Below are 13149 nucleotides of genomic sequence, written 5' to 3'. Positions count from 1 at the left end.
TGAAATGACAATTATAATGTTTTATAAGTAACAGCAGATACTAGAAAGAAATTTGTGTGCTACAAATCTAAACATTATTAAAATAACCCATGAATTTAAGTTGGTTTTCGAGTTGGGAAAAAAAGCCAGTAAACCTGCTTAATAAAACGTGTAAAATTGATGTAAGCTTCAAAGTATGGCAAGAGTTAAAACGCTTGTCCTCGTATTAAACTGGATTAAAATTTATACTTAATTTTGCCTTGCTTCTGATGACCTTGAAACCGGTGGTTTAGATATTACTTATTTTGTCACTGCTTGAAGTCTATTTACTTGGGTCCCGTGTATTGGGAGTGGCATGTGCAAGGAGGATAATACGTTAGATTCAAACTCCTCCTAACGTTCAAAACAAAGCACGCATTTCATTTCTACTTTCAAATGAGTTATCAGCAGCAAGCCACGCCCTGTTCCAGAACGCCGTGCTCAAAGCCAATGAAAGCAGGAAAAGTTTGGCGATCGCGAACGCTGATTGGTTCGTTCAAAAATAACGCGCACGCTGCCCAACCATTTAAATGTTTTAAAAGTCGTGTGCTTTCCTGCTTCCCCTCCTGTGTTTATGCTAAATAAGTGAAAGAGAACTGCTGCACGCCGGAACTTTTTTTGTTCGTCCTCCGTAAGGTATGTTTTAGAATTCTCTACAATTTAAAGTGTTTATTTCGGTATTTGTAAGTCAGATCCTGCAACTTTTAGACTCAATATCATGAAACGTTATCATCTCAACCTCATATCTTTACCTTATTTATACGAAGTAAAGCCATACGCTAACCAACTTTGGCTAAGCTATCTTGCTGTTGGTCGCTGAATAGTAGTTTTCCACACATGGTTAAACATTATCAAACATTTGAATGTAAACACGAAACACTTAAATACGAGTTTTATATCAAAGTACTTGAATATAGTACTGGATTTAACACAGAACAGGTTAAAATGGGTTTAAAAAGATTTAAGGTTCACGCATTATCATGCGTCTAATACAAGTAAACAATAAACCACACGGTGTGCTTAACAGTGTTTTTACTATTTCTTTCTGTCTAATCTTTTGTTAATGGGTTTTTGTCGCTGTATAACTTAAAATTGTAGTAACTTGCAAGAGAAGCATAGAGTATGTATAGGGATTTGGTGTTTAATTTGTAAATCACAATGTAGACCTTCAATCCTTTGAGTGTCTCTATGACCTCTATTTAAATGCTCTTACTGCGTTTTGCATTGTGTTTTGATATTTTATTTAAGTAGAAAACTACATCCTGTTGTGTTCTTCTCTTCCTATGCAGCTATCAGCCTTTAGAATCATGGGATCCAGTGAAAGCAAAATAGCTGTGCCTGTATCGACCCAACCAGAACCAGTCATCAAAAACAGAGTTCTTCATCTGGATCCACGCTCTCCTTCAACAGGAATCAATCGCACACCCATTCAGGTAGGTGATGTGGCTGAATATAACCCCTGACACGTTCTTTGCGGTTAAAAACCCTGAAGCTTGTGTTAATCATGTTTTATATTTCCCTTAGGTTAGTGGGCCTGCAGCTAAAGTTGTTGCTCATGTAAAAAGTGAGTGCTCACTGGCATTCACCGATCCCCGCTCACCCTCTGTTGGCATTACCCGCACACCTGTCAGAGAAGTAATGAGAGGTAACTATCCAATAACAGATCATCTTCAGCCCAGCTCTTTTCACTGCAAAATCCTCCATAACATGATGTCCTTTTGTTTGCCCTTCTAGTGACAGTTGGGTCCTTAGCTCGCCGCCTGGGTATGCTTTTCCATAATGAGATTGAAGGCATGGCCCCTGAAGCCCCTCAGAAGTGCTTCAGTGATTCGGTGGAGGAAGAGGTGGAGAGTGAAGAGCTGGCCTCCACTGAGCCCCTCTTGACCCCAAAGCCTTCCCTTGTCTTTAGCTCCCTGGCTGAACACGCTAACCTTCTTTCAACTCCTGAAATGCCCACCCTCCAAAGTGTTGATGTTTCCAGCCCCTTCGTGCATCTCGACAAGCCCCAGTTGGAGGTAGAAGTAGAAACTGAGGCAGACCTAAGTCTGGAAGAGGCTGAAGAAGCAAGAGAGTCTCCTCTTCACAAGAGGCTGAGCATGAGCCTGATAACTTGTCATGAGGGAACAACTTCAACCCAGATCTTTGTTGAGGTGCACCATGATGGTGCATCCTCTCCAATGCAATGTGAGAAAGTAGAGCCACTAAGGGGCAGTGTGGATCACTCATATGCCCTACCCTCTGTCACTGTTGAGCCAGCATCTCCCGATGAGCCTTCTCTACCATCTGAAACAGATGATTCCACAGCTCAAGTCTCCTCTGCTTCATCAGAGAAGGAAGCTGAACAAAAGCCATCCCCTGTGGAAATGGAAGAAAATGCCTGCACCCCAGAGCAGCCACAGCTCTGCACTGGAATCCGCTGTCCCACCTTTGATCCAAAGAGCCCGAGTCAGGCTGTGTTCAAACCACAGTGGTTGGGAAAAGGTTTCGGAGCCTCTGGGCTCAGGGCTAGAGGAGGAGTGCAGCAGGGGAAAGGTGGCTCTTCTCCCCTTGCCGTCCGTGTGGCTGTGAAGAATGCAACCAATGAAAACAAGAGGCAGTCAGGAAAACTGAAGCAGAAAGGTGTGCAGAAAGGTTTTGGCTGTTTTTTATCTATTGATTAAAGTAGAATTTTTTTTGTTGACATTTCTTTTTCTTTTTTTTAAGGTACTGAAGGCCGTTCCCCATTGCAGATTCTAAAAACAACCAACTCACCCAGAGATCAACATCCTCAGGTATTGTATAAAAAACTGCTTTTGGAACTGTAATTTTATTTTTCACTTAATGAGAACATGTATACTTCCTTTTTTGGGTCTGCTTTTGATTAATGTAGTTTTCAAAAGTGAAAAATAACATAAAATGTAAATGCCCAACTGAGATAATTTGTTCTCCTCCTCTCTCTAGATGAAGCTGAAGGGGTCCACCCCAGATAAGCAGAGGCTTGGACAGGTAGACCGAAGGGCACTGGCAGTGTGTTTAGATAAGGAGAACAGATGATTCATCCTAGCATTGTGTACAGAATAGCAAGACTTTCTTTCCTTTATACTTGTATCTAACAAGCTTTTATATGTACAGCTTCTCTGAACCCAGTTTGTTCTGTATATATCACTGAAACTTCCACTTTGAGAAGTTTTCTATCCTGTTTTATCCTTTTGTAAATAAAAATAAAATTATTTGCATTCCTCTTTCAGTGTTTTTTTTAATCTGATTTAATGTAACTGCAGTTTGGATTTCAAAGTTCCTGCTTGGTGTCCTAATGTTGATGTTTCATAAAGCCTCTGTAGTAAACACTAGAGGGAGCCTGGTGATAAAGCTTGACTTCAGTGTTAATCCATAACAGGTTAAACTATATTTGGATACTCTCATTTTGATGTTTTTACCAATAGACTTAAATTAAATTGTTGCCTAAAATGGCTGAGGATATGTTTTTGCTCGATCTTCAGAAATCTGAGAGAAAAGTACTTCACTGTGCTGATGTTGCGAAAGCTCTCTCTGTCTGTTGATTGTTTTTGATGTGTTATTACATTAAAGGTTCAGGCAGAATACCAGAAATAAACACTTGAGGCTTGCTTTGCAGAATCCCATGTTTATTTGAAAGTCTTTAAGAAAGGTATTATTCCTTACTATGCACTTACTATGTGTATCCAGTGATGAAAGAGGCAGTCCAAATTCTTCAGAACTCAGAAATTCTGTGGTGATTGTGTGTATGTACATAAACTGTCCTTCAAGTGTACCATGCAGAGGAAAAGATTAAGCTATAATGCTCATATGCACACAACAGACATCGTCATCATCCGTGTAACACTCATACAAAAGCGCCTCCTGTCCTGAGACAAATGGGTCATCATTTTTTGTAAGTGCTTAGTGAACCATGAAACCATTTTATTATCCCATCTGTCTGTTCAGCAGTTTACCCAAAGCTCTCTGCAGCTCTGGTGCTGGCTAAAGACGTAGGGGTTAAGCTAAATGATGAGACCCCCAAATCTTTGACAATATTGTCGATCAAACACATACAAAACAACTCAAACACTAATGTAGACATTTGCAAACTAGAACTCCATTTTAGTTAAAATTAGAAAATAAAAAGAAAGAAATATAAGCAAGGTATCTACCAAAAACTAAGAACAAACAACAGTCTGAAACAAAAATGCAAATGCTCATATTAGATCATATGACATCATTTATGCTTTGATAAAAACACAGCATTTTAGCAGAGCTACTTTGAACCTACACAGGCTGTAACTTGATACATACTTAATTCTATCTCATCCAGTGTGCTACCATTTCCATTTGGCAACTGTTCTCGTTGGGTGATCTCTGAAATGCTACAATAAATGTGCATATTATTGATTTGAACCGCAATATGGTACTATTGAGGGGACTGATCATTTCCAAGGCTCCCCCACAACCCTAAGTCCCACCCACAAATTCCCCCATGATGTGAGACTGACATCTTTACGTCACAACCCCTCTCCAACGTAAGAATGGACTTGGCACAATTAAATACCCTCTTCTAACCCATGTGGTTCTTAACCCTCCCTCAAATCCCAATTGCCCTTTTATCTCTCCTTTACTTTCTTCCTGGCAGACGTTTACTGCCCTTTTTCTGCTCACTGGTTCACAACAGCCTCAGTTCCATATCTTGAGGAAGCTGTCCCAAGATCCTGTGCAACATGCCATGCCATCTGAGGACACCCCGATACAGCTCACTCTGTTGTCATGACCAGCCAGCACTCCTGGACAAGGATAGAAAACAAACATGAGAATGTGGAAAAGTGCAACTAAAATAAAAAAGACACTCCACTGTCTTCCAGCCCTTTAATATGGAGGTCTTATGTGTGGCAAATGTAGCAAATTTCTCACCAACTCTCTCAGCTTTCAGTGCATCCCAGATGTTGACGTTGAAGTCGTCATAACCAGCCAGCAGAAGGCGCCCAGACAGGGACGGTGCAAGTGAAGTCACCCCGCACATAATGCCGGAGTCCTGGTAGGTGATGAGCTCCTGGTCGGCTCTCAGGTCGTACAGTTTGCAGGTGGCATCGTCTGATCCTGTTATCACTGCATTACCATTGGGGAAGAACTGGACAGAGGACAAGTGATTAAAACAAGGCATGGGGGTGGGGGGCTAGAACTCTGACACAGAAGTGAAGCTGAAGTCCACATTCTCACCCCGATGGCGTTGATGTCGCTCTCGTGGCCTCCAAAGGTCTGTCTGCATGTACCCTCTCTGATGTCCCACAGTTTGGCCGTGAAGTCACATGCACCTGAGATGAAGAACTTGAAATCTGGGGAAACAGCCAAGGACATGCAGTCTCCCTGGTGTCCTGTAAAAATGGTCTTCTGGGTCCCTGTTTCAATGTCCCATAGTACACTAGAAAGAAAGAAAGAAAGAAAGAAAGAAAGAAAGAAAGAAAGAAAGAAAGAAAGAAAGAAAGAAAGAAAGAAAGAAAGAAAGAAAGAAAGAAAGAAAGAAAGAAAGAAAGAAAGAAAGAAAAGACATTTATATTTAAACTACAAAGAAGTAAATACAACCGACTGCTTCCCTTATTCTTACCAAGTGCAGTCTCCAGAGCTGGTGATGATCTCACTGTCGCTTATGAAACGACAGCAGGACAGGTAACCTGTGCAGCGACAGAGAGTGTATAAGACATCTTAAGCTATAGTGAAAACAGAAGAGACTCGCTTTCGTCAGCAGCTCAGGATGTTTCATTTGTTTGTACCTGTGTGTGCAGCCAGCTCACGCATCACCTTCACATTCCCATCTTTGCCTTTCAGATTGTAGATGGAACACATGTTGTCCAGACCCCCACATGCCACAAGATTTCCTGAAGGAGCGTAGGCACAAGTCATCACCCATGATGACTTGAGAGGGATGGCATTCACCTGCAGAGGCAAAGGAAACAGAGCGGAGTTAAGTCTGAACAAAGAGCTGCAAATACTTGAAGACCCTGAAGGAAAACTCTTTAAATGCAGTCCTTTGACATGGTTACACCATTTCCAGCAAGATAAATTTAAGTCGTACAATATCAGAGGCACATTTGTCAACAGTCATCAAAGTATGATCCATCCTCACCTAAAAATGTACATGAATCTGGTACAAAAGCATGACATATTTATTACACATATATATTTTCTCCTATTTTACAATTTTTTAATTTCTTGAAAAGCTAGGTGTGTATTTCTGAATGCACACGCCAAAATTCAAGCTTTTGTTAGCAGCTTTTTAATTTTAAGCTTATTTATAGCTCAACAGGGTTTACATTTTGCCCTCATCTTCAATTCTTGTAATCATTATACACATTTCCTTTGCTTTTGCCTACCTTATTGGTCGTAATGCTGTCCCACACTATGAGTTTTCCATCTTGTGAAGCACTGACACACAGCCTGGTGGTGAAATAACAAGGACAGCAAAGGAAAGAAAATGAGAGATGTAAATTGTTAATGTTAACATACATTTTCCACAAAAATCTTATTTACATCTAGAAGTTTCTCTCTTCTTTCCCTCATTTTGAGTTTTTATTCAACATAACTGTCACATCTTGGCTGGCTCTGGAATAAAACAGCCAGTGTTCTATCAATGTATACACAATAATGTGTGCAGTATTTACGTGGAGTCAGTGCCCCAGTGCATGGCGTAGATCTTGGCGAGGTGACCCCTCAGCGTTTTCCTGGTCTTCATCTGGACTCGGCCCACCACAGTGACCCCGGCTGCTGCTTCTTGCAGAGTTGTGTCCTGCACCGCCTTGCGTGCCGCCTGCAGAGCAAACACAAACACAGGTAGTCTGCTTTCTTCCAGTGTTGGTTTAAGATGTGGTTATGAATCATTATATATATAGAAATATATATTGATATATTTGAAAAGGGAGGAAAAAACAAGCCACATAATGACATTGATGATAAATACTGTGAACAGCCAAACAGTTCTTTTAGATAATTGCCTACTGACGGTGATCTGGTCTTTGAGACTGTCCGCCTCCTTTCGCAGTTGCTCCATTTCACCCATGTCAATGGTTTGTAGTGACTGTCACCAATGGAGACAGGGAGATGGGAGGAAAGACGATAATCCTAAAAAGAGAAGAAGAGAGACAGGAAGTCAAAAAAAAGGTGATAAATGTGATTTGATGTCTTTTCTAGTAAAATTGTTGCCTGATGGAATTTTACCTGCACCTACCTGAGCCTTTTTAACCCTCCCTTGCTCCAGCCTCCAAGTAAGTGCTATTTTGCAAGTCAAACTGGCTCTAGTCTACTTTGCAAACTCTCATAAACAGGCAGGAGCAAACACAGAAACCCACAGAACACACCTACACCTGCATTTGTGTAGTACACACACACACACACACACACACACACACACACACACACACACACACACACACACACACACACACACACACACACACACACACACACACACACACACTGCAGACTGTATGAATATTCAAGCATGGTATTAGCAGGTGAAAGTATTTGCTCTGCAGATGAACACTTGTTCAGCACACATATCCTCACCCTGAATGTACACACAAACCAGTATGTCCTGTAGTAATGTCATCACCGTGTGTGTCGGCTCTCACTCACTTCAAATTCACAACAGTGACAGACAGAAGGTTTGTGCCGTTTAACACTTCACTGAGCTCTCACCTGATGCTGATGGCTATTGGATTTGGTAATGTTGAGATTAAATGAGTGATGTTAGGCAACCAAAGCAATCACCTAATGGAAAAAATCATACATGTGTGACAAATGTAATCAAGGCAGAGCCATGATTTCAAGCTGATTTGACCAAAAAACATTGAGTAACTTCAGAGCAAAGCAGCTAAACAGCATGAACTTTCACCACAACACCCCTCTATCTTCACTCAACACCTGCAGGCATCACAAATGACTTTTTTAAATTATTCTTCTTTCTTTCTTACCTTGAAATTGTGTAGAAGAGATATACCTGTGTCAATCTTATCCTATGTGTCACTGCAGCAATCTCTTACCCTCTCTCTTCACTATTTGAATGAGCATCCCTGTCAAAACACATGACAGGGTGGATTTGCCTCTAATTTGACTTGTGAAAAGGAAAGGAGTGAATGAGGGAGTGACTGTTGTTTGCCACTGTGCTTTAACATTTATTATTTTTGGAGATTTTTGTAGAGACTGAATTGTGTGAAAATTATATCTAAATGCTGATTTGTCGCCTTTAATAGAGTGCAACACTCCAACAACACAACAACACCTCAGCAGCTAAAGTTTGGTTGTGCTGCCTCAGTTGATGACGACACTGCCCTTGAAGATGGTAACATGGGATTTTAGGCTTTTGTTCCAGATGGGAAAGCGCTTTGATAATGTGCAGCGTAATAAACACTTCAGTCGTGCTATTGCCCTTTTGCCATATTGTCCCTGCCATTGTTCCATGTGATTAAATGGCTGCTAGAGGTTTGCTTGATGGTCAAGTGCATTAACACAGCCAGAGAGAAGGGGGGGAGATGACAGCAAGAGGGGGGCAAGGGAGGGATGGAAGGATGGGTGAGGGAGGATGGAGGGTAAGAGGCGAGGCAGGCAGGAGAGTGAGTTTTAAATCCTACTGGCTGAGATTTTAAGGGAAGCCTTTTGAATCAAATCTGCTCTCATCCGATTACTGACTGCTCTTTGCATCTGGATAAGAGATGGAGAGAAGGGGAAGGGAGGGGGAGGAAGGGCAGGTAGTGGGATGAGAATGAGGGAGGGGAGGAGGTGGAATGGGAGGAAGAGAGAGTGATGGAGGGCTTTCAGTGAGACTTGGCCGGTGAACTTCTGACCAGTGACTGTGGTGTTTCAGAGTTTGCATCTCAGTCCTAAAATATGACTCAAAGTTGTTTGACTGCACGGTAATTATTCCGTCCTTGTATTTCCTGTTTGCCATTACACAAAACTAACAGGCTGTGTTTGCAGAGAGTTGGGTAAAGTGACGATTAATACACCATGAGGGTAAAAGCATTTGTCAAACACAGTTTTAACCACATGGTTTATACCGCAATGACCAAACATTTGGTGTGGACAACTGTTGACCACATTGAAAACAAACAATCAAGATTGATTTATGGTATTATTGACTTGTTTTACAATTTCTGCATAACTTATTCCCTCCAAATTTATTGACTGAGTAATTCAGAAGCAATAAATGAAAAAACAATTAAAGATAAATTAATGGAGGACTCTGTCCATAAGGTAAATACAGTGAATGCAGTCATTTTACCATAAAATAATACCACTTTACATCTCAATTTTGCATCAAACATAACTTATTCACATTCACAGCTTTAGGTTGTTTTTTAATGCAGATTATGTCTGACAGTGTTTAGAATCAGACAACAAAAGGATTTTTTGTCAGATTATCAATCCACATGACAAAACCAGCACTGTATGCTGATCCCATGTAAATCCCTCTGTCGTGTCTGCCAGGAACAAAAGATAAAAGTGTGTAAGTGACGTAAATGTGTGTCACTTTGAGTATGAATGGCATCCTCATGTCTGATATTTAAAATTTTTATGAATTTACAGATAAAATCATAAAAATATCATACAAAAGAGGTGTGTGTGGAAAAAATAGCCTCCTTTAACTAATACTGTACTTCACAATTCAATACTTCCAAAAAGACTTTTTTAAAATGTTGTTTGTAAATTTTTTTCAACCAGAGTCCAGTTTCCAACCCACTGAATTTCATCCATCATCTGAGCAGCATGATACAACTTCACAGCTGCCAAAGAATGTAAACACACAACAATCCACTCACCACTTAAGAGCCTCACTTCTCAAAGTGTTTTGGTAGATCTTCAGTCAGTCTTCCTCCTGCAGTCTCTCTCTGGTCCTTATCATAAGTTCAGCCTGGCTGCCACTACACTTTCTCCCACTCATTCACTTTTGGTATCACACACAGCGGGCAATTCCTCCGTCACTCACTCTCTCTGCTGCTCCTATGAGGAACAGATGAGGATTGGAGGGATGAAGGGAGATCAGTGATGAGGGGATAAACCCTGGGATGGACAGAAAGAAGAGGGCTGGAAGGGGTGGGGGTGGGGGTGCAGTGGGGGCAAAAGAGACAAAATAGGGAGAGAAGACAGTGGGAGAAACCAAACAAGGTGCAGAGTGTGGACACAGGGTCACAAGACATAAGCCGGGGTGAATCAGAATCAAAAAGTAAGTGATGGAAATCATGGAGGGGAGGGGAAAGAAGATAAATAGAGGACCTGGGAACATGGCTTTTTATGGTGGTGAGGTGGTCTCAAAAAGATCTCGGACTGGCAGGAGGGTTTGTGTTTTGTAAACCTGAGGTGAAGCTAATATTAGAAGGTTTACGGGCAGAGAACGGCAGAGCAGAGATCAGACAGGGTACAGTGGTGATATTGAGAAAAACTGAAGGATCCAGGGGTAAGGTCTGTCGAGTTCAACACTACACAAATATCACCGGCAGCTAGATAGAAAAAGGTGCTTTTTAAAAACTTTCCTGCCCATCACTGAATGTACCTCACTCCTTTTGTATATTATCCAACAGAGGAAACACCTTTACTAGTAACTGCATGAAAAAGCACAATTTTCACTAGTTCCATGTATTTTCAGGTGAAACAATGGCTAACAAAACACAGCTCTGAGTTTTATCAGGAAGTAAAATTGAGCCACTATCTTCAGTAAATAATAAAATATGTATTGTGGCTAAAATATTTAGTTTTAATTTGCAAAACTGGCATTAAAGGTGTGAAAATGATGAAAAAGATTTTATTGCCAATCCAGTAATACTATAGATTATGTACAGTTTATAAAAGAAAGTCAAATATCTGTATATTTCCTTCTGGTGATATTTGTAGTTTTTGTTTAGTTAATTCTGCCTCCTGCTTTTCAAGGGCACATGTCTAACACAGATGCTAGATGCTCGGGGTGAGAAATTTAAATAACAATAAACAGGATCTGAATTCTCAACAGTGTCCAGGATGGTTCTGTCCTGACTTCTGACCTCCCTTTGGAAAAAAGTCAAGGGTAAGCAAGTATGGTAAATGAAATGTATATGATCATATGTTTTTTTTTTTTTTTGTACAAGAACAGAGTCTTATCGTATCTCAGAGTCATATTTAAGTGTGTTCACATGCTCATTTGTATTCCAGTGTTGAGCCTCTGTCTGCAATGGATCTCTTTCAGGATCTGATTGGAGACTGACATACTTATTCATTCTTTTGTTTACACATGAACAGTGTCCAGTTTCTTCTTAGTCCTTGCCACATCAGGAACTTTGTTCTGTACAAACAAAGAATAAGAACCAGGATGAGGTGTTTCCCTGCCAGAGTATCCTGATTCAGATTGATCCTGATGTAAGACTTTTCCAAACTTTCAAAACTAGATAGATATTTTTACCATTCAAGTGAAATAATCTGAACCCCAGTTATAAAAAGGTGGTTTATGCCGTGTGTTTGTTCCTACTCTTGGTTCATTTTAGCATTCATTGTGGATAAACTGAGTTCTGAAAATTTGACTGCGCTGACCTTTGTTCACTCATGCACAGTGACAACAGAAGCAGACATAGAGTGGACTGTGCTGACCCTGGTTTCGTAGAAATGGAGTTTGAGTACCGCACACTGTAGGAGGAGATGAAGCATAAAACTCTGAGAGACCCCAAATCAAGGGAAAAGGATTTGCTTGCAGGCACGCAGACACTGATGTGGTCAAAAAGAAGAGAAGGGGAGGGTTATGAGTGATGTCTTGATCTCACATTACTAGTTCTATAAAATACTTGATCTTCCATTTGTAGCCTAGATAAATAATACTGCTCAACTTCCTCTGGCATAGTAATTCTATGATATGCAGATTTTGTCTTTTGTGGCTCTTTAAAGCCTTGCAAAAGCCTCAGTATGGATAAATGGGGTGAAGTGGGTGAGAGGGATTGTGGATTGAGGCAGATGACCGGGTTAAATGACGTACCAGTCTGTCAAAAACAACTACTATGATATGCATGTAGAACAAATAACAGCACTTTGACCCTTCTGTTGAATGTTTCATGGTTGAATAGAAAACATCAAATCAAAATCCTACAAGGATCCAAAACTGACACTGGATGATTTGTTTGTGCCTCAAATAAAAGAAGAACTGAGGTGTGGAAGTGAAACAATAGGGATGAGTGATAAAACCAACGACTCTTCACCCAGTTCTCAGTTATAATGCCAACAGGATGCACTGATTTCAGTTTTATAACTACACAGTTAGGCCTTACGTAATTTCTGCTAATGATATGAAACATGGAGAGATGACGTAACATGGCTATAAATTACAAACATTTCCGCCTTCTGTGTAATTGGAACGATAGACAGCCTGGGTGCTTAGTGTTAAGAGTGTCTTAGATGCATTATATAGACCTAACACCCACTTTAGAGCAGATTATTGCAGACTTTTAGGGTGCAGCGTGGTTTCAGCATGTGAAGGAAGAGGTTAAACCCACGGCTCCATTAAACAGGCCTGTCGACCCAGTTCTGTGGTGGTGGGGGGGATTATCACACAGGGGGAGTGAGAGTGTTAATATGGACCATAAACAGAGCTTGACTCAGTACCTAATGCACTGCACGGTAGCAAAGAAAGGGGGTTGAGTGGTGGCACTGGTTGTAATGGGTAGGATAAGGTGGTAGAGTGTCAGTCCGGTGGACATGAATGATTAAATGATCTCTCGCTGGATTAATATTCCATATTCTAAATGGGAGATTTTTTAAGCTTCATAAACAAATGCACTCATTTATGAGGGATTAACAGTAATCTCTCTATTTCTATCCTTTCACCCCCCCACCCCACCACCCGCGCTCTCTCCCTGTTCACTCTTCTGCCTTGTACTGCACTTTCTCATGCCCAACACAAATGTAACTACTTTTGTAGTCCTCTACAGCAAAATTTAACATTTTATCACATACTTAAACTTTTAAAAAGACAGGAGCACACTGAGAGGAGAGTAAAACCTCCATTATTTACAGCTACAGGATGTAAACTGATAATTTTATAGATTACACAGCCTTGCTTTCACTTTTTTTGTCCCTATTGTCCCCGTTTTGTTCTTCATGCTTCATTTGCATGGATACTGAATAAAATACAGAAGCTAA

At 40.7% G+C, this 13149-nt stretch overlaps 2 protein-coding genes across 3 annotated transcripts; one reads left to right on the top strand and one right to left on the bottom strand.

Moving 5' to 3' along the window:
• The first annotated feature begins 518 nt into the window (after positions 1-518).
• cdca3 (cell division cycle associated 3) lies at positions 519-3180 on the top strand. Its single transcript, XM_074683886.1, has 6 exons — positions 519-654; positions 1308-1451; positions 1543-1663; positions 1753-2637; positions 2722-2789; positions 2959-3180. The coding sequence occupies exons 2-6, from the start codon at positions 1326-1328 to the stop codon at positions 3049-3051; spliced, it is 1293 nt and encodes a 430-aa protein (XP_074539987.1). The 5' UTR covers positions 519-654; positions 1308-1325; the 3' UTR covers positions 3052-3180.
• A 460-nt stretch (positions 3181-3640) lies between these two features.
• On the bottom strand, positions 3641-10712 carry gnb3a (guanine nucleotide binding protein (G protein), beta polypeptide 3a). 2 transcript variants are annotated; one of them, XM_074683495.1, is made up of 9 exons: positions 9816-10711; positions 7001-7119; positions 6663-6808; positions 6375-6438; positions 5775-5937; positions 5609-5675; positions 5224-5425; positions 4918-5134; positions 3641-4790 (listed from the first exon to the last, which is right to left on the bottom strand). In XM_074683495.1, the coding sequence occupies exons 2-9, from the start codon at positions 7055-7057 to the stop codon at positions 4684-4686; spliced, it is 1023 nt and encodes a 340-aa protein (XP_074539596.1). In that variant the 5' UTR covers positions 7058-7119; positions 9816-10711; the 3' UTR covers positions 3641-4683. The 2 variants fall into 2 exon arrangements, with proteins under 2 accessions (XP_074539596.1, XP_074539597.1); XM_074683496.1 differs by having other exon boundaries at positions 7001-10712.
• Positions 10713-13149: the final 2437 nt, after the last annotated feature.

Source organism: Halichoeres trimaculatus, unplaced genomic scaffold, assembly GCF_033239565.1.
Source record: "Halichoeres trimaculatus isolate MK-OKI-2021-1 unplaced genomic scaffold, fHalTri1.1 fHalTri1_scaffold_12, whole genome shotgun sequence".
Taxonomy (NCBI): Eukaryota; Metazoa; Chordata; class Actinopteri; order Labriformes; family Labridae; genus Halichoeres; species Halichoeres trimaculatus.
Note: the sequence above shows the minus strand (reverse complement) of the source record. Positions and strands in the feature narration are given on the sequence as shown.

What these genes read in the sequence shown, in the direction of transcription:
- cdca3 (XM_074683886.1), top strand. Translation starts at nt 1,326, where the DNA reads ATGGGATCCAGTGAAAGCAAAATAGCTGTGCCTGTATCGACCCAACCA. An exon ending in TGTCAGAGAAGTAATGAGAG is followed by an intron (nt 1,664 to 1,752) that starts GTAACTATCCAA and finishes TTGCCCTTCTAG; the next exon opens with TGACAGTTGGGTCCTTAGCT. An exon ending in CCAGAGATCAACATCCTCAG is followed by an intron (nt 2,790 to 2,958) that starts GTATTGTATAAA and finishes TCCTCTCTCTAG; the next exon opens with ATGAAGCTGAAGGGGTCCAC.
- gnb3a (XM_074683496.1), bottom strand. Translation starts at nt 7,057, where the DNA reads ATGGGTGAAATGGAGCAACTGCGAAAGGAGGCGGACAGTCTCAAAGAC. An exon ending in CACTGGGGCACTGACTCCAC is followed by an intron (nt 6,439 to 6,662) that starts GTAAATACTGCA and finishes TTTCACCACCAG; the next exon opens with GCTGTGTGTCAGTGCTTCAC. An exon ending in ACAGCATTACGACCAATAAG is followed by an intron (nt 5,938 to 6,374) that starts GTAGGCAAAAGC and finishes TTGCCTCTGCAG; the next exon opens with GTGAATGCCATCCCTCTCAA.